General features: G+C 43.4%; 1 protein-coding gene across 5 annotated transcripts in view; it reads left to right on the forward strand.

The window, feature by feature from the left end:
* Positions 1 to 21556, forward strand: part of adkb (adenosine kinase b) — a 298620-nt gene that overhangs the window by 1359 nt on the left and 275705 nt on the right. For 2 of the 5 annotated variants that reach the window (XM_024431956.2, XM_024431967.2), the window contains exons 2-4: positions 398 to 517; positions 776 to 850; positions 1110 to 1163. In XM_024431956.2, the coding sequence (XP_024287724.1) occupies positions 398 to 517; positions 776 to 850; positions 1110 to 1163 (249 nt within the window). The remainder of the gene's footprint in view (positions 1 to 397; positions 518 to 775; positions 851 to 1109; positions 1164 to 21556) is intronic. The other 3 variants (XM_024431987.2, XM_024431997.2, XM_024431976.2) reach the window with 2 other exon arrangements.

Consider the following 21556-nt stretch of genomic DNA (forward strand, 5'->3'; position numbering starts at 1 on the left):
TGCTATATAGGCCTTCAGCTGTTAGTTAGGCACATGTGGCGCTCATGTGTCACCTATGTGATAGCTGCATGTGCCTAAAATATGATGCTGTCAGTGGAATAAACACTTTAGGCTCTCCTAGTGTGCTGAAACACTCATAGGGGTTTAGTGTGATTCTTCATAACCAACACAGTTGCACCATACATTCATATTCTGTCTGAGTAGACGTGCTGATCTAGGATTAGGTCCTCCCTGACCATGTAATCTTATTCATTATCTAAAAGGCAAAACTGATCCTAGATCAGCACTCTTCCATTTTTCTCCTCTTTTAAGACTGACAGTTTAGAGGATATGATTTAGTTTGATAGTGAGACATGCATATGTTCGCCTCTGCTTAGATCCTGTGTTCTCTCTTCAGTACAGGATTCCTCATGTGTCCCACGTGTTGCTCACAGGGAACAGCTCAGATGACAGACTTGACTTGTCTTAACCCCTTTCACTCTGAGGAGCACAGGACTTCCTCAAATGCGCTCCACTGGTAACAGAGCCACCACAGGGACAAGTGTCACACTGCCTCACTTGGCAGGCCCTAGATCTTTGTCTGGTCACAACCTTTGGGGAACTGATCATGGTTTCGATTAAGCGATTTGCCGTTCCACCATTTTAGGCAACATTGTCTGAAGACTCTGGGATTTCAGCACTTTCACTACTTTTATTTACTCTTTGTCACACCAGATGTGGGGATGAGGCCGACTGGAGTGTCTGAGTCATGCTTCTCTCTCTTTTCTCTCCACAGTGAAAATGCTCTATTTGGGATGGGCAACCCCCTGCTGGACATCTCAGCTGTTGTGGACAAGGACTTCCTTGACAAGTGAGTTTTGAACATAACCATGCATCCTAAGCTAACCATGCATCCTAAGCTAACCATGCATCCTAAAGCTAACCATGCATCCTAAAGCTAACCATGCATCCTAAAGCTAACCATGCATCCTAAAGCTAACCATGCATCCTAAAGCTAACCATGCATCCTAAAGCTAACCATGCATCCTAAAGCTAACCATGCATCCTAAAGCTAACCATGCATCCTATCAAATTCTACTGTTATTTTAATATTGCTTCCGTCTCAATAGGTATGGACTGAAGCCCAATGACCAGATACTGGCGGAGGACAAGCACAAAGCCATGTGAGTAACGGGCCGCTAAAACGGCAACTTAATTCAACACACACTTAAAAATGGACTTTTTACACTCAAATTTAGTCAAATAGCATTTATTCATACTTCTCCAGAAGCATCTTGGCATAATAAGCAGCACTCAAAATAGCTGACTGGGTATGTGTCCCAAATGTCACTCTGTTCCCTATTTAGTATGCAACTTTATAGGCCTGGTCAAAAGTAGTGCACTATATACGGAATAGGGTGCAATTCGGGACATCCTGGGTGTCTATAAATCTGCCTTTCGTAACGGGGCAACTGCACTTGATCTGCAGGTCCCCAAGCATGGCCATGGTACACCCATGCAACTTCCACGATGATGTGGCCATTAGGCACAAGAATGCACCCCGACACTGGCTCCATTATTCTGCTACAGTTCACCATTCAAGCTGCCAAATGGTAGACTATTAGAAATATATGGCTCATGGATTTCGATAAGGAATTGGATGACTTGAATAATGTAATATTGTTGAATTGTAGGCTGTGCACTATTGAATTGCATGCACTTCACAGCAGTTGTTACTTTGACATTTGACTGTGGAGGGATGATTTTCTCTGTGAACATCTGTGTAGTCTAAATATAGATTCTGCTGGAGGAGCTGATAGTTACACACCCTCAAAAATAACCCTTCTCTACCCTACATTATACAAGGTGCAAATTCACCAACAATATAACCTCTCAGCCTTGGGGTTAGGCAGCACTTAAAATACCATAGTGTTAGGAGGATATATGCGCCTCGGATGTCTTCTGTTGACACCCAAAGTAGAGCTGGATTTTAGGGATGGTCTGATATGTAGTCTTTCCATTCTGAAGTCAGCACTCCATAGGATTCTAAATGGGGTGTGGTGAGTGGGAGGGTCTTCAGAGGCTGCATTGCCTGGGTCGTAGTCATTGGTGCACACCATAGCACAATGTTTTGCAACAAAAATGAGAATTTGTCCCTCCCTGTTTTATCTGTTTGGTTCATAGTGAATACACTCCTCTTGCAGCAGTTCAGATGACAAGTCTGTGGTCTGTTTTTGATACAGCTATGCTACCTACACTAAGTTGTATGGACAAAAGTATGTGGACACCTGATCGTCGAACGCCTCCTTCCAAAATCATGGGCTTTAATATGGAGTTGGGGGGGACCAAGCCTCCATTCCTCTGGGAAGGTGTTCCACTAGATGTTGGGACATTGCTGCAGGTACATCCTTCTATTCAGCTACAAGAGCATTAGTGGGGTTGAATGATTAGGCCTGGCTTGCAGTCGGCATTCCAATTCATCCCAAAGATGTTCGATGGGGTTGAGGTAAGGGCTCTGTGCAGGCCAGTCAAGTTCTTCCACACCGATTTCGGCAAATCGTTTCTTTATGGACTTTGTGCACGAGGGCATTGTCATGCTGAAACAGGAAAGAGCCTTCCCAAAACTGTTACCACAAAGTTGGAAGCACAGAATCGTCTAGAATGCCATTGTATGCTGCAGCGTTGACTTCTTTTCACTAGAACGAAGGGGCCTAGCTTGAACCATGAAAAACAGCCCCAGATCATTATTCCTCCTCCACCAATCTTTACAGTTGTCACTATTCATTGGGGCAGGTAGCATTCTCCTGGCATCCACCAAACCCAGATTCGGCTGTCGGACTGCCAGATAGTGAAGAGAAGGCATTTCCGCTGCTCCAGAGTACAATGGTGGCGAGTTTTATACCACTCCAGCCGACGGCTGTTATAGCGCATGGGAATCTGAGGCTTGTGTGCGGCTGCTCGGCCATGGAAACTCATTTCATGAAGCTCCCGACTAACTGTTATTGTGCTGACGTTGCTTCCAGAGGCACTTGGAAGTGAGTTGCAACTAAGGACAGACGATTTTTACGCATTTCAGCACTTGGCGGTCCCGTTTTGTGCGCTTGTGTGGCCTACCACTTCGCGGCTGAGCTGTTGTTGCTCCAAGACATTTCCACTTCACAATAACAGCACTTAGTTGACCAGGCCAGAAATTTGACGTACTGACTTGTTGGAAAGGTGGCATTCTATGATGGTGCTACTGTACGTTGAAAGTCACTGAGTGAGGCCACTCTTCAGTTAGGCCATTCTACTGCCATTGTTTGTCTATGGAGATTGCATACCCCTGTCCTCGATTTTATACACCAGTCACTGTACTTGTACTTCCGGCGCCGACAGAGATGGCCGCCTCGCTTCGCGTTCCTAGGAAACTATGCAGTTTTTTGTTTTTTTTACGTGTTATTTCTTACACTAGTACCCCAGGTCATCTTAGGTTTCTTTACATACAGCCGAGAAGAACTACTGAATATAAGATCAGCGTCAACTCACCATCAGTACGACCAAGAATATGTTTTTCGCGATGCGGATCCTGTGTTCTGCCTTACAACCAGTGTAACCGAGTGGATCACATGCAGCGACCAAAAAAAAAAACGACTCAGAAAAAGAGGGAAACGAAGCGGTCTTCTGGTCAGACTCCGGAGACGGGCACATCGTGCACCACTCCCTAGCATTCTTCTTGCCAATGTCCAGTCTCTTGAGAACAAGGTTGATGAAATCCGAGCAAGGGTAGCATTCCAGAGGGACATCAGAGACTGTAACGTTCTCTGCTTCACGGAAACATGGCTAACTGGAGAGACGCAATCCGAAGCGGTGCAGCCAACGGGTTTCTCCACGCATCGCGCCGACAGAAACAAACATCTTTCTGGTAAGAAGAGGGGCGGGGGCGTATGCCTTATGACTAACGTGACATGGTGTGATGAAAGAAACATACAGGAACTCAAATCCTTCTGTTCACCTGATTTAGAATTCCTCACAATCAAATGTAGACCGCATTATCTACCAAGAGAATTCTCTTCGATTATAATCACAGCCGCATATATTCCCCCCCCAAGCAGACACATCGATGGCTCTGAACGAACTTTATTTAACTCTCTGCAAACTGGAAACGATTTATCCGGAGGCCGCATTCATTGTAGCTGGGGATTTTAACAAGGCTAATCTGAAAACAAGACTCCCTAAATTTTATCAGCATATCGATTGCGCAACCAGGGGTGGAAAGACCCTGGATCATTGTTACTCTAACTTCCGCGACGCATATAAGGCCCTGCCCCCCGCCCCCTTTCGGAAAAGCTGACCACGACTCCATTTTGTTGATCCCTGCCTACAGACAGAAACTAAAACAAGAAGCTCCCACGCTGAGGTCTGTCCAACGCTGGTCCGACCAAGCTGACTCCACACTCCAAGACTGCTTCCATCACGTGGACTGGGAGATGTTTCGTATTGCGTCAGACAACAACATTGACGAATACGCTGATACGGTGTGCGAGTTCATTAGAACGTGCGTTGAAGATGTCGTTCCCATAGCAACGATTAAAACATTCCCTAACCAGAAACCGTGGATTGATGGCAGCATTCGTGTGAAACTGAAGGCACGAACCACTGCTTTTAATCAGGGCAAGGTGTCTGGTAACATGACTGAATACAAACAGTGCAGCTATTCCCTCCGCAAGGCTATCAAACAAGCTAAGCGCCAGTACAGAGACAAAGTAGAATCTCAATTCAACGGCTCAGACACAAGAGGTATGTGGCAGGGTCTACAGTCAATCACGGACTACAGGAAGAAACCCAGCCCAGTCACGGACCAGGATGTCTTGCTCCCAGGCAGACTAAATAACTTTTTGCCCGCTTTGAGGACAATACAGTGCCACTGACACGGCCTGCAACGGAAACATGCGGTCTCTCCTTCACTGCAGCCGAAGTGAGTAAGACATTTAAACGTGTTAACCCTCGCAAGGCTGCAGGCCCAGACGGCATCCCCAGCCGCGCCCTCAGAGCATGCGCAGACCAGCTGGCCGGTGTGTTTACGGACATATTCAATCAATCCCTATACCAGTCTGCTGTTCCCACATGCTTCAAGAGGGCCACCATTGTTCCTGTTCCCAAGAAAGCTAAGGTAACTGAGCTAAACGACTACCGCCCTGTAGCACTCACATCCGTCATCATGAAGTGCTTTGAGAGACTAGTCAAGGACCATATCACCTCCACCCTACCTGACACCCTTGACCCACTCCAATTTGCTTACCGCCCAAATAGGTCCACAGACGATGCAATCTCAACCACACTGCACACTGCCCTAACCCATCTGGACAAGAGGAATACCTATGTGAGAATGCTGTTCATCGACTACAGCTCGGCATTCAACACCATAGTACCCTCCAAGCTCGTCATCAAGCTCGAGACCCTGGGTCTCGACCCCGCCCTGTGCAACTGGGTACTGGACTTCCTGACGGGCCGCCCCAGGTGGTGAGGGTAGGCAACAACATCTCCTCCCCGCTGATCCTCAACACTGGGGCCCCACAAGGGTGCGTTCTGAGCCCTCTCCTGTACTCCCTGTTCACCCATGACTGCGTGGCCATGCACGCCTCCAACTCAATCATCAAGTTTGCGGACGACACAACAGTGGTAGGCTTGATTACCAACAACGACGAGACGGCCTACAGGGAGGAGGTGAGGGTCGGAGTGTGGTGTCAGGAAAATAACCTCACACTCAACGTCAACAAAACTAAGGAGATGATTGTGGACTTCAGGAAACAGCAGAGGGAACACCCCCCATCCACATCGATGGAACAGTAGTGGAGAGGGTAGCAAGTTTTAAGTTCCTCGGCATACACATCACAGACAAACTGAATTGGTCCACTCACACAGACAGCATCGTGAGGAAGGCGCAGCAGCGCCTCTTCAACCTCAGGAGGCTGAAGAAATTTGGCTTGTCACCAAAAGCACTCACAAACTTCTACAGATGCACAATCGAGAGCATCCTGGCGGGCTGTATCACCGCCTGGTATGGCAACTGCACCGCCCTCAACCGTAAGGCTCTCCAGAGGGTAGTGAGGTCTGCTCAACGCATCACCGGGGGCAAACTACCTGCCCTCCAGGACACCTACACCACCCGATGCTACAGGAAGGCCATAAAGATCATCAAGGACATCAACCACCCGAGCCACTGCCTGTTCACCCCGCTGCCATCCAGAAGGCGAGGTCAGTACAGGTGCATCAAAGCTGGGACAGAAGCTGTTTTTCAGTCTCTCGATCTCAAGGCCATCAGACTGTTAAACAGCCACCACTAACATTGAGTGGCTACTGCCAACACACTGTCAATGACACTGACTCTACCCCAGCCACTTTAATCATGGGAATTGATGGGCAATGATGTAAATATATCACTAGCCACTTTAAACAATGCTACCTTATATAATGTTACTTACCCTACATTGTTCATCTCATATGCATACGTTGATACTGTACTCTATATCATCGACTGCATCCTTATGTAATACATGTATCACTAGCCACTTTAACTATGCCACTTGGTTTACATACTTATCTCATATGTATATACTGTACTCTATCATCTACTGTATCTTGCCTATGCTGCTCTGTACCATCACTCATTCATATATCCTTATGTACATATTCTTTATCCCCTTACACTGTGTATGACAGTAGTTTTTTTTGGAATTGTTAGTTAGATTATTTGCTCGTTATTACTGCATTGTCGGAACTAGAAGCACAAGCATTTCGCTACACTCGCATTAACATCTGCTAACCATGTGTATGTGACAAATAAAATTTGATTTGATTTGTCAGCAACGGGTGTGGCAGAAATAGCCAAATCCACTAATTTGAAGGGATGTCCACATACTTTTGTATAGAGACATAGTGTACCTATAGCTAAAAAGTTTGTATAAAAAATTTGGCCACTGAATTCCTTTAATTTCCATGTGATGTGCTTGCTGCGGAGGGCAGGGTACTCCCTAGAGATCTCTAAAGGGGGAAACCAATAATCCACAGTAGTACTGTAATAGGTTTAAAAAAAAAAAAAAGCTTCATGCTAAAACTTTGCATTATGGAAAGTTTTAGGCTATTGCTTTGGATGGGGACTTTTTTTCTCTGCGTCATAAGAAAACAAGGATGTGGCTAAAAGCGTGCCGTGGAATAATGAAGTGAATGTTTACCAAGTAAAACCGGTTTGAAGCTTGTATTATTTTAGATGGACCCTTTAGAGATCTACTATTCGTGCTATTGCATGCCAGATCACTGTCCAGGTGCTTCTGGTGCTTCTACTGTAAAGCAGCCTTATCAGCAGTGTAATTGTCTCCCCAGCAGACAGAACATCAGACACAAAGAGAATACTGTTATCTTTGGCATCACAGATACTATGCAGTTCTGTTCTGTTCTCAACAACAATGGCTACATTCTTTGTCGCCATTTCCACATCACCAGGACCGGCTCTGTTGGAATAGTTCAGTATAGAGGAACCCTATTCAGTGAACCTTATTTTTGTAGACTATAGTGTATAACCCCTCGTCACCTGGTTCCTCTCTAGATTTCTTCCTAGGTGCCTACCTTCTAAGGAGTTTTTCCTAACCACTGTGCTTCTGCCTCTTCATTGCTTGCTCTTTTTGATTTTTAGGCTGGGTATCTGGAAAGCACTTTGACAACTGCTGATATAAAATGCTTCATAATATACATTTACTTGATATAAGTAAGCTAAGTAGTGGGAAGTATCCCTCAGTTTCAGTGCCTGTTTGGTTATTGCCTACACTACAGCTTACTCAACTGCCATACAGTCTACTCATTTACTTGTGGAAACTAGAGCTGGGCAATATGGACCAAAGTCTATATTGATGCACATAAATGTTTTAAACTTATTTATCATTATCGCAACACAGTACTAATACTAGTTTTAATTTTATTTAAACATGTAGGCCAGTAAATGAGAACTTGTTCTCAACAACTGCGAACTGTTCAAGGTAAAGCAAAGCAGTGCGACAAAAGTGTTACACATGGGATAAACAAACGTACAGTCAATAACACAATAGAAAAATCCATGTACAGTGTGTGCAAATGTAGGCAATAGAGGTGTAATAATTACAATTTAGCGTTGATACTGGAGTGATGTGCAAATAGAGCTACTGGGGTGCAAGAGGGTTAGTAATAATATGGGGATGAGGTAGTTGGGTGTGCTATTTACAGATTGGCTGTGTGCAGTGATTGGTAAGCTGCTCTGACAGCTGATGCTTAAAGTTCGAGAGAGATCTAACTTATTTTTTTGCAATTCGTTCCCGTCATTGAGAACTGGAAGGGAAGCAGAGAACTGGAAGGGAAGGCGGCCAAAGAAAGTGTTGGCTTTGGGGATGACCAGTGCAATTTGCCTGCTGGAGCGTGTGTTACGGGTGGGTGTTGCTATGGTGAGCTGTGATAAGGCGGGGCTTTACCTAGCAACGACTTTTAGATGACCTGGAGCCAGTGGGTTTGGCGATGGCTGGTCCTTAATACATAGCCAATGAGAGCATACAGGTCACAGTGGTGGATAGTATAAGGGGCTTTGGTGATAAAACGGACAGCACTGTGATAGACTACATCCAGTTTGCTGAGGAGTGTTGGGTGCTATTTTGTAAATGACATCGTCGAGGATTGGTAGGATAGTCAGTTTTATGAGGGTATGTTTGGCAGCATGATTGAAGGAGGCTTTGTTGCGAAATTGGAAGCCGACTCTAGATCTAGTTTGATGGTTGTAGCCATCAATTGTCCTCTTAACAATCACCCATATTAGCAAACAAAAATGTAATTTCAAACTTCATATTTCTTTAATATAGGCTGCTTATTGTAATGATCGATGTCAGGGTTTCCTTAACTCTGTCCTGCCCTGCCCTGCCCCCCCACACAGATGGAACAATGAGACAGATATTTCACCGGATGTATAAATGCGAAGCATCCGCTTGGCGTTTCCACAGAAACCCAGTGGGAGAAGATGGAACGAGATGGATTTGGCCATCATTTTTGCAAATTCTCATCGATTTTTAACATTTGATCTCAATACAGTTTTCTGTTCCCAAAACTTAGCTCTGAACAGATATTAGTTATGTTTTTATTGACTTTACCCTTTGCCAACGTTTTCAAAAGTTGAGGTGTGCGAATTGAGTTATTGCACATGCGCACTTCAGAGTAGGCGTTCCCTAACGGAAATATGCAAATGCATGATAGAACGTGCCAATAGGATCTCGCTAGCTTGTACTTGGCTCTGCCGAACTCCTTGCTTGTTCCATTTAAAGCCTTTCCAGAAATGAGAATTACACCAATAGAAAGCAGTTGTCTGAGGATGGTGCTGGGCCATCTGGCATACAGTAAAAAGTAAGGGGACAGTAAGGGGACAGTTTGATAAATCCTTTTAAATCCAGGTCATGCTTTTCCTTAAACACAGTGCCCAACATATTGTACTGCAGGTCATTGGACAGTATTAGTATTATGAACCAATGAAGTTCATGTTTGGTTGTAGAGTTTACTGTACTGCCACACTTAGCTTGTGGTGATTAGCCTAGTTTTAGGTCTACTTTTGGTAGCCCTTTGTCTGCACTGATTGTAGCAACCCAAACAAGTCTGACATGCTGCCAAGTTGTCTAACTGGACCTTGGAGCTTGGTGATTAGCAGTATATGGCAAACAAGCCCTTTTATCAAAGCGTACCCTTGTGTGCCACTTCCAAATTCACAAACCCAAACTGGTTAGTGCTGTTAGTCTTTTCCATTTTTTTTAGGGGTACAAATATCTCTCGGGGCGGTCTCAACTCCAGTCCTGTCTAAATTCAATTATCTAGATAATCCTGTTAACATTTATAGATTAACCATCTCTGGTACTGTGTACGCCGTCATCACTCCCCTTCCGGTCATATCTGGCCATAGAAATAAAATTACTAGAACAGGTATATCCCTTCAGACTTCTGCAATAGTACAGTGCAATATCTGTTCTAGTAATTGTGTTTCTATGCCATCAACTCTCCTCTCTCTGTCATTTCTGGCCAATGGTTCACCACTATTAGTCTGATAACTGTATTCAAATAGGTCCTCCCTGTCCAAGTCAAAACTGATTCCATATTTGAGCTTCTACTCTGAGACGCTTTATGAATACAAGCTCTGATACTGTTCAGTCAAGACAGCAGGTGAAAATGCTCATTAATCCAAACATGATCCAGCTACATTGACCTCTTTCAACGCTATAGCTGTTTTAATCATCAAAGGTATATCAATGTTGCAACAAAAGATCCCTGACTGCCTTGTCCTCCAGTCTAGTACGATCACAATGGCCTACTTCGTTATTACCTTGGACTAATACAGGATTTACAGTTGAAGAAAGGGGGTGGAAACTCCCTCAGAGTAAATGTAGTGTGTGAATAAGGTACAGATAATCCATCATTCACTGACTAACCACCAGACTCAGGATATGGCTCACTAGTCCCTGACCTAGTGCACTATTTTGGACTAGGGCCCACTATATAGGGTGCCATTTCGGACGCAACCAGGGCCTGTTCACATTAGTCTGTCTTCCATATATGGAAGTCTTCTCTTCTAATGGTTCCCACTGCTCCTCAGGCTCATTGCCTGTTCATATGATTGCATGTGGTTTCAAATGATGCTGCAAAGAATGCTGCTCACTCAACGGTACAAAGCATACATCCAGACAGTCTGTTTCAGAAGTGATTTTTGAGGGGGCATGGTAATGGTTGGTGAGACTTGCACAGGATGTGCTGTGGTTTCAAGATCTTGTCATCTTAACATTGTCCTCTTTTTAAGCTGGTGATCATGAAGTCAGATTTTGCTTTGAAAATGGGGCAGTATGTACTTAAGTTGCATCTTGACTTTTTGTTTTACTTGATATAATGAATTGAACAGCGTTGGTTACATTTAGTAGCCTATTCATGCACTTTTAATATCATCTGAGTAAACACATTTTTAAATGTAACTACATGCATAAGGAAATGTATCAATAGTTTTTTTGGTTATGTTATCTGTATGACACTGCCACCATGTGGTTGGAAATGGAACCTCATGGTCACATTACAGTACCATGCAGGATAAACAGAAAACATCTGTTTATCCTGCATCCTGCAACATCTTGGCTGTCCTCTTTCTCCTGCAGGTGACAAGTTTATTTAAAAATAATATATATATTTTTGTTCTTTAGCTTGATTTAACATGACAACATTATAAAACACAAATCTGCAAAAGATTACAATAACCATGAAAAGTATATGCTATTTTCTCTTATGTTAAATGGGCTTTGTGGAGTCACATTCACTATTATGACTAAAATGCATAGGCACTGTTAAATAGGCTAGAACATTCAATTAGTCTGTTAGATGACTGAATGAAACCTTGTAATCTCATCTTCAGTAAGGGTCCACAGGGAAACATTCAACAGCTTCCTGTCTAAACTGGACCTGTTCACACATTCATTTTATGTCGCCTCCGTCTGTCCATTAATGGATTACTTTCTCATCTTAGCGCTGACGCCATGACTACTTTCAGAGGTTGTTTGCTCACAGCAATTAAGTTCATAAGCTCTCCGCTCATCCCTCGTTCTGTTTTATTTTCTCCTCTGTGCTAAATGCAGATTAGCGGTGTCACAATGGCATCCAGAACCAGAGTAAACTGCTCATTATGCAGAGTGACCCGCTGCTGCTGTATGAATTATGCAAGGGACTGTGTCGGTGTGTTTTAGTAGCTGGCTCTTATTAGCATTCTAGATGGATGGATGGTTGGGAGGAGAGACATTGCGTCCCAAATGGCACCCTAGTCCCGACAGTGCACTACTTCTGACCAGAGCCCTATGGTGACCGGGCTGACTCTGCAGTGGGGGATCAGGCAGGGTTGAGGATCATCGCACACGACATAGGAGATCAGTGAAGGTGCCTCTCCTTTCGTCTGTCACACACACCGCCCCCTGTGTACACACACAGAAACACGTAAACAGACACACACTCACCTGCTGGTGTGGTGCAGTTCCATCTGCTTACTGTGAAGAAAAGAACAAAGGTTCTTCCTGCCTCCTCTCGTCTCTGAGTACAAGCTAAACATTATGGCTCCTGGCTCTGTGTATCTGTGATACATTTGGCTCTGTAAACACACTTGAATCCCCTATTTGTATTCATTCCTCCCTCTGTCCCTCCCTCTTTGTCTATTGCTCTTTCTATTCCCCCTCCTTCAATCTCTGTTTCTATCCCTCCCTCTCTCCTCTTTCTAACGAGGGAATCGTGAGTGTTGGAAACCCCCAACGGATCCATCCTGGTGTGTCAGGCAGGGAAGGAGTGAACGGCTGTGTGTCTGGCGGCGCGTTGCATGTCTGTGTGCATGCAAGCGTGCGTGTCAGGCTGCATGTGCTATCCATCGTGCCACTTCAGTGGATGCACTCATGCTTGGCTGAGTGTGTAGATAGACCACTAAATCTCACACACTACAGCCCCAACCCCAGTCAGTCTGTTTTACAGAGTGCTGTATCTATATGTATTCTAGTACAGTACTCAAGGCATCTACAGAAACCCATTCGGGTCATACTGAGTCAGGGAGCAGGACGTAGAGGTCGAAGGTCATAGACCCACATCCATCATTGACACCAGACAAAACAGCACACCTCAACTGCCATGTTTCTCAGCCTTGCAATGATTAATTGACGTATATTAAATTACACTATTCCCCCCCCCAGAAAGGCAAAGCTCTCAACTGAGATATTCAGTTGAGTTTAGGAGGCTGTCAGAATTGATCAAAACACCTACATTAATTCTACTTATTTTAATTTAACTAGGCAAGTCGGATAACATTCTTATTTACAATGATGGCCTAGGAACAGATTTTTACCTTGTCAGCTCGGGGATTCAATCTAGCAATCTTTCGGTTACTGGCCCAATGCTCTAACCACTAGTTTAGCGGCCCAGGTTTTAGTGGTTATAAAACCTGGGCCACCCCAGGTATTTAAAAATATTTCTAGATTGTGGCATTGTCATTGGTTAACATCAGTCAGTAATCACATTGGTTATTATTCCTTATGTCTCATCTCCTCTGTATTTTAAGCATGATGCTGTCTCATGATGGCTGATGCAGTCAATTAAATGTCCTTCTCCTTTAATAGTAATATCCCCCAGTTATTGGCAGTCTCTGCCAGCAGCTGGCGCTAGAACCACCAACGAAACACCACTGAACTGATTATGGGTGGAACAAATATACCCACATTTCTATGCATGTGGGCGTTCTGGTGTTTTATAATTACGATGTGGGTGTCTCAATTGCACATGTACAGCATGTTCAGAGAGCAGTTGAGAGCATGCTCTCCCTCACAGCTATTTCTTTCTCTGCTGTTTTCTTTGAATCCCCCTCCCTCTTTGAAGCTTTATAATTGTGTCCCAAATGGAACCCTAGTCCCTTTTTATAGTGCATTACTTTGGACTAGGAATCTGGTCCAAGGTAGTGCACTATGTAGGGAATAGGGTGGCATTTGGGATGCGCGATTGGCTAGAGATCACATCCTCACACGCGTATAACAGTGCTGTTAGGAGACCTGAGTGGTGCAAAGCACTCCCTGTGTGTTTTAAAGTTCACACTGGTTGCCCCAGCAGGAGAGCTGCAATTGATTTTATTTATATATATATATGACACACGCTCAGCGCATTATGAATCCCCATCAGCAGGATGCTGGTAGCAACCTCTGAGATGAGAGAACGAGAGGTCTCAAAGGCTTTGTATTCAGACTGCTTCAAATCTCAATCCTCCCTGGAGACTACAGACGGAGAAGAAGCCTGTCTCTCTTGCTCTTATAGAAACATGCACATACACACTCACAAAATAATTAAATGTTATATATATATACACACACACACACAGTTGAAGTTTACATAAACTCAGTTTTTCACAATTCCTGACATTATAATCCTAGTAAATTCCCTGTCTTAGGTCAGTTAGGATCACCACTTTATTTTAATGCAAAATGTCAGACTAATAGTGATTTTATTTAAGCTTTTATTTCTTTCATCGCATACCCAGTGGGTCAGAAGTTTACGTACACTCAGTTAGTCTTTGGTTGCATTGCCTTACACAATTTAAACATGGATCAAATGATTCGGGAAGCCTTCCACAAGCTTCTCACAATAAGTTGGGTGAATTTTTCCCCATTTCTCCTGACAGAGCTGGTGTAACTGAGTCAGGTTTGTAGGCCTCCTTGCTCGCACACACTTTCAGTTCTGCCAACAATTTCTATAGGATTGAGGTCAGGGCTTTGATGGCCATTCCAATACCTTGACTTTGTTGTCCTTAAGCCATTTTGACACAACTTTGGAAGTATGCTTGGGGTCATTGTCCAATTGCGACCAAGCTTTAACTTCCTGACTGATGTCTTGATGTTGCTTCAATATATCCACAATTTTCTTCCCTCATGACGCCATCCATTTTGTGAAGTGCACCAGTCCCTCCTGTTGCAAAGCATCCCCACAACATGATGCTGCCACCTCCGTGCTTCACGGTTGGGATGATGTTCTTTGGCTTGCAGGCCTCCCCCTTTTTCCTCCAAACATAACAATGGTCATTATGGCCAAACAGTTCTATTTTTGTTTCATCAGACCAGAGGACATTTCTCCAAAAAGTACAATCTTTGTCCCCATGTGCAGTTGCAAACCATAGTCTGGCTTTTTTTATGGTGGTTTTGGAGCAGAAGCTTCTTCCTTGCTGAGTGGCCTATCAGGTTGTCGCTATAACTCATTTTACTGTGGATATAGATACTTTTGTACCGGTTTCCTCCAGCATCTTCACAAGGTCCTTTGCTGCAGTTCTGGGATTGATTTTACACTTCGCACCAAAGTACGTTCATCTCTAGGAGACAGACCGCATCTCCTACGTGACTGGTTTGACAGCGGAGTCGTCCCATGGTGTTTATCCCTGTGTACTATTGTTTGTACAGATGAACGTGGTACCTTCAGGCGTTTGGAAGTTGCTGCCAAGGATGAACCAGACTTGTGGAGGTCTACATTATTTTCTGAGGTCTTGGCTGATTTCTTTTGATTTTCCCATGATGTCAAGCAAGGAGGCATTGCGTTTGAAGATAGGCCTTGAAATACATCCACAGGTACATCTCCAATTGACTCAGATTATGTAAATTAGCTTATCAGAAGCTTCGAAAGTCAGGACTTTTTCTGAAATTTTCCAAGCTGTTTAAAGGCACAGTCAACTTCGTGTATTATATTTAATCACTGATCAAAAGTGTGTATATAAATGCAACAATTTTAAAAGATTTTACCGGGTTCATATAATGAAATCAGTGGATTAAAATAAATAAATAGGATCCTAATCTATGGATGTCACATGACTGGAAATAGATGTCCCCCTCCCCAAAAAATGGGCCTCAGGATATTGTCACTTTCTCTGTGCATTAAAATTGCCATCGATGTTTAAATGCAATTGTGTTCGTTGTCCGCCGCTTATGCCTGCTTATAACCCCACTGCCACCGTGGGGCACTCTGTTTACAACGTTGACATCAGCAAACTGCTTGCCCACATGACACCAGACACGTGGTCTGTGGTTGTTAGCCGGCTGGACGTACTGCCAAATTATCTGAAATTACATTGGAGGTGGCTTATGGTAGAGAAATATATTTAAATTCTCTGGCAACAGCTCTGATGGACTTTCCTGCAGTCAGCATGCCAATTGCACGTTCCCTCAACTTGCGACATCTGTGGTGTTGTGACAACTGCACATTTGAGTTGTCCTTTATTGTCCCCAGCACAAGATGCACCTGTGTAATGTTCCACCACACCTGTCAGGTGGATGGATTATCTTGGGAAAGGAGAAATGCTCACTAACAGGGATGTAAACAAATGTGTGCACAATTTGAGAGAAATAAGCTATAAGGGTGTCTGGAACATTCCTGGGATCTTTTATTTCAGCTCATTAAACATGGGACCAACACTTGTTGCATTTGTGTAAATACATCCACAAATGTGTGTGTGACCGCTACGACCCCTCCATAAGGCAGACTAAACCAGTGGTGGGGTAGCGGCGGTGACCTGTTTCAGAGAGAATATAAACTGATCCGCCATGACCAAATATCCTCAAGTGTTGGTTTATTTCAAGGACCACGCCAGTCCTATTAATGCTAGCTAATGGCCCGTGGCCTGGATGGGCTGAATTTTGTTAGAACCCTGGGATGAGATACCTGGCCCGTGTCCACAGAGATGGAAAGAGGGCTCATCTTTGTATCTGTGCCATTATGGCATGTGTGACAGCATGTGCAGCGCCATTGAGGTTATCAACATTTCATTTTTAATGTCAATTTTCTTGTTTGAAAGAAGCTAATATTGGTGATTTACCGCTACCTGACGTGCTGGAGTTCTGACCCAAATCTAGTCATTTATTTTGGCCTCGAGGTGTCAGATATATATTACAATTTTAAAAGCCATTTACAAAGTGTAGCACCCAATTCGAAGAAGAGCATGCTCTGGTCATTGGCTGATCTATTCCAACCAGTAGGAATCTCCACCCAGTTGACTACTTTTTAAAATGGTAGTCAATGACGCAAAGTCCATGGTTAAACTTGAGTCCTTCGTCTCTATGGCTGCTTCCCAAAGGGCACCCTATTCACTAAGTGCTCTGGTCAAAAGTAGTGCACTATAAAAAGTGACATTTGCAACATAATACTTATGGAAAATAATATGTGAATAAAAATTCACCCCTCTTTGTTGTTTGTTTCAATGTTACATACACAAGTAGAGTGCAAGAAAGGCATTTCAATCTCAAAACCAACAATGCAGTCAAATTTTAATAATAGAAAAAACAAATATGAACACTAAGTAAGCATATACAGGTTCAGTACCATATTGACAATGTGCAGGGATACTGGAGTGATACAGCGCAGTCAAAGTATTCAAACCCCTTTTTCCACATTTTATGTTAAAGCTTTATTCTGAAAAGGATTAAATACATTTTTCCCCTCAATCTACACCCCAAAATGAAAGTTTTTATTTTTGTATATTTATATTAAATGTGTACTTTTTAAAATGTGCATAAGTATTCAGACCCTTTGCAATGAGACTGGAAATGAGTGCATCCTGTTTCCTTTTGATCATTGTTGTTTCTCCAACTTGATTGGAATCCACCTGTGGTAAATTCAATTGATGGGACATGATTTGGAAAGGCAGAAACCTGTCTATATAAGGTCCCACAGTTGACAGTGCATGTCAGCAAAAACCAAGCCATAAGGTCAAAGGAATTGTCCATAGAGCTCTGAGACAGGATTGTGTCGAGACACAGATCTAGGGAAGGTTAACAAAAAATGCCTGCAGCATTGAAGGTCCCCAAGAACCCCACTGGACTCCATTCTTAAATGGAGGAGGTTTAGCACCACCAAGACTACCTAGAGTTGGCTGCCTGTCCAAACAGAGCAATCGGGGGAGGAGGGCCTTGGGCAGGGAGGTGACTCCGACAGAGCTCCAGAGTTCCTCTGTGGAGATGGTTGTCCTTCTGGAAGGTTCTCCCATCTCTACAGCACTCGACCAATCAGGCCGTTATGGTAGTGGCCAGACGGAAGCCACTAAGTACAAGGCACATAACAGCCGCTTGGAGTTTGCCAAAAGGCAACTAAAGGACTCTGACCATGAGAAACAAGATTCTCTGGTCTGATGAAACCAAGATTAAACTCTTTGCCCTGAATGCCAAGCGTGATGTCACGTCTAGAGGAAACCTGGCATCATCCCTACGGTGAAGCATGGTGGTGGCAGCATGCAGTGGGGATGTTTTTCAGCGATTGGGAGACATGTCAGGCTCAAGGGAAAGATGAACGGAGCAAAGTACAGAGATCCTTGATGAAAATGTGCTTCAGACTGGGGTGAATGTTCACCTTCCAACAGGACAACGACCCTAAGCACACAGCCAAAACAATGCAGGAGTGGCTTCTGGACAAGTCTGAGTGGCCCAACCAGAGCCTGGACTTGAACCCTATCGAACATCTCTGGAGAGACCTGAAAATAGCTGTGCAGCGACCTTCCCCATCCAACCTGACAGCGCTTGAGAGGATCTGCAGAGAAGAATGGGAGAAACTCCCCAAATACAGGTGTGCCAATAGTAACAGTCAAGTTTGGACACCTCATTCCAAGGTTTTTCTTTTCTTTTTACTATTTTTCTACGTTGTAGAATAATAGTAGAGACAGCTTTGCACACTCTTGGCATTCTCTCAACCATCTTCACGAGGTTGTCACCTAGAATGCATTTCAATTAACAGGTGTGCCTTTAAGTTAATTAGACATTTCATTCCTTAATGCGTTTGAGCCAATCAGTTGTTGTGACAGGGCCATCTTCTGTATACCACCCTTATTTGGTAAAAGACCAAATCCATATGGTAAGAACATTTCAAATCAGTAAAGAGACAACATTCAATCATTACTTTTAAGATATGAAGGTCAGTAAATGCAGAACATTTTAAAGAACTTTGACAGTTTCTTCAAGTGCAGCCTCAAAAACACTCAAGCGCATGATGAAACTGGCTCATGAGGACCACCATAGGAAAAGAAGACCCTGAGTTACCTCTGCTGCAGAGGATACGTTCATTAGTTACTCTTTCTTGGGCCAAGAAATGGGAGCAATAGACATTAGACATGTGTAAATCCGTCCTTCGGTCTGATGAGTCCAAATTTGAGATTTTTGGTTCCAACCTCTGTGACGCAGAGTAGGGGAACGGCTGATCTCTGTATGTGTGGTTCTCAAGGTGAAGCATGGAGGTTTGGGGGTGCTTTACTGATGACACTTTCAGTGATTTTATTTAGAATTCAAAGCACACTTAACCAGCATGTCTACTACACCATTCTGCAGTGATATGCCATCCCATCTGGTTTGTGCTTAGTCCCACTATCATTTTGTTTTTCAACAGGACAATGACCCAAAACACACCTCCAGGCTGTGTAAGGGCTATTTGACCAAGGAGAGATATGGAGTGCTGCATTAGATGACTTGGCCTCCACAATCCCTCAACCCAATTGGGATGAGTTGGGCCGCCGAGTGAAGGAAAAGCATTCAACAAGTGCTCAGCATATGTGGGAACTCTGTCACCCTTGAAAAGCATTCTTCATGAAGCTGTTTGAGAAGGCAAAGGGTGACTCCTTTGAATCTAAAATTGTTTTGATTTAACACTGTTTTGGCTACTACCTTATTCCATGTTATCGTTTTTTTTTTCAATTTAAAGTTATTTTGTTTTTCAATCAACCAACAAAACACATTCCACATTCCGATGTGACAGACTTAAAAAATATATATATAATGATAACCAACTTGCAGCAGCACTATCAAGGTTCTTGTTAGCTCTTTCCAGCCTTAGCTGAGACAAGCTAATAATTAGCTTTTACAGCACCTTACACAATATTTCATAGTTTTGATGTCTTCATTATTCTATGATGTAGAAAATAGTAAAAGTAACTACCAAGCAAAGGGTTGGACACCTACTCATTCTACTGTATGTAAATATGATATTTCAGCGATTCTTTTTTTTATTTTATTTTTTTTATTTATTTTTATTTTATTACATTTGCTAATGTCTAAACCTGTTTTCGCTTTGTTATTGTCGGGTATTGTGTCTAGATTGAAGGGGGAAATTATTTTTTACATTTTAGATCAAGACTAACATAACAATGTGGAAACTGAAGGTCTGAATACTTTCCCGACTAATCAACAGGATGTAATATAAACAGTAGCAGCAGCTTGCGAGTGTGTGTAGTCAGTATAAATGTATGTGTGAGTTAGGAGATGGAGTGAGTAAAAAAAAGTTCAATAAAGATGGGTTAACTCCGTATGTGTAGCTATTTTGCAGTCTTCTTGCTTGGGGGTAGAAGTTGTTCAGGAGCCTGTTGGTGCTAGACTTGATGTACCGATTGCCGTACGGAAGAAATGAAAATAGTCTGGCTAGGGTGCTTGGCGTCATAACGATTTTCCGGGCCTTCCTTCCACACTGCCTGATATAGATGTCCTGGTTGGCAAGGAGCTTTGCCCCAGTGATGTAATGGGCTGTCTGCACAACCCTCTGTAGCGCCATACGATTGAGGGCGGTACTCTTGCCATACCAAGCAGTGATGCAGGCTATTTGCTGTGTGTGCACGCATCAGAGGACAGTCAAACAAATTATACATTGTAGTTTAAACATTTTCTCGTTCTTTAATACCTAGTACTCCATCCTAATGCCCGAATGTTCTATCCTGATTAGAAGATATTCATTGTGATGCTTTCTCACAGGTTACAACAGACAGAGAAGAGGCACTCACTACATTTCAGGCATTGAAGGAGAAGTACATCTCTTTCTGAGCAGGAGAGAATTAATGATGTCTGGTGTCGGGACAAGCCTTCTCGCTGACTATTGATTTGAAACAAACTGACTAACCCTTTTGAAGGCTTTGACAAACAATTTAATTGGGGGGGGAACCACTTTCACCTCACCCTCCTCCTTTCATCACCCTCTCCACTTCAGTCCCAAATGGCATCCTATTCCCTATATAGTGCACTACTTTTGAAAATATTGCTCTATATAGGGATTAGATTGCCATTTTGGACGTACTCCTCCTTTCATCACATCCCCAAGCTGTTTTCTCCTCTGACCTATGACCTATAGAAAACATTACTGTGCATCTGGCCTGCTGCCTCAGGACCAATATAGTACAATGTGGCTCTTTTGGTAGAGCATGGGGCATGCAACACTGGGGTTGTGGGTTAGATTCCCACTGGGGACTAGTACAAAAAATGTATACACTCACTATTGTAAGTCGCTCTGCATAAGTGTCTGCTAAGTGACAAAATGTCAAATGTAGTTTTTTATATTTATACACACAATTGAAGTCAGTTAACATAGTTAGGTTGGTGTCATTAACTTGTTTTTCAACCACTCCACAAATTTCTTGTTAACAAACTATAGTTTTGGCAAGGCGGTGAGTGAGGACATCTACTTTGCATGACACAAGTAATTTTTCTTACACTTGTTTACAGACAGATTATTTCACTTATAATTCACTGTATCGCAATTCCAGTGGGTCAGAAGTTTACATACACTAAGTTGACTGTGCCTTTAAACAGCTTGGAAAATTACAGAAAATGTCATGGCTTTAGAAGCTTCTAATAGGCTCATTGACCTCATGAGTCAATTGGAGTTGTTCCTGTGGATGTATTTCAAGGCCTACCTTCAAACTCAGTGCCTCTTTGCTTGACATCATGGGAAAATCTAAAGAAATCAGCCAAGACCTCAGAAAAAAATTGTAGACCCCCACAAGTCTGGTTCATCCTTGTAGCAATTTCCAAAAGTTTGTACAGATGAACAAGTATAAACACCATGAGACCACGCAGCCGTCATACCGCTCAGGAAGGAGGTGCGTTCTGTCTCCTAGAGATGAACGTACTTTGGTGCGAAAAGTGCAAATCAATCCCAGAACAGCAGCAAAGGACCTTGTGAAGATGCTGGGGGAAACGGGTACAAAGTATCTATATCCACAGTAAAACGAGTTCTATATCGACACAACCTGATGGGCCACTCAGCAAGG

Source organism: Oncorhynchus tshawytscha, linkage group LG01 (genome assembly GCF_018296145.1).
Source record: "Oncorhynchus tshawytscha isolate Ot180627B linkage group LG01, Otsh_v2.0, whole genome shotgun sequence".
Lineage (NCBI taxonomy): Eukaryota > Metazoa > Chordata > Actinopteri > Salmoniformes > Salmonidae > Oncorhynchus > Oncorhynchus tshawytscha.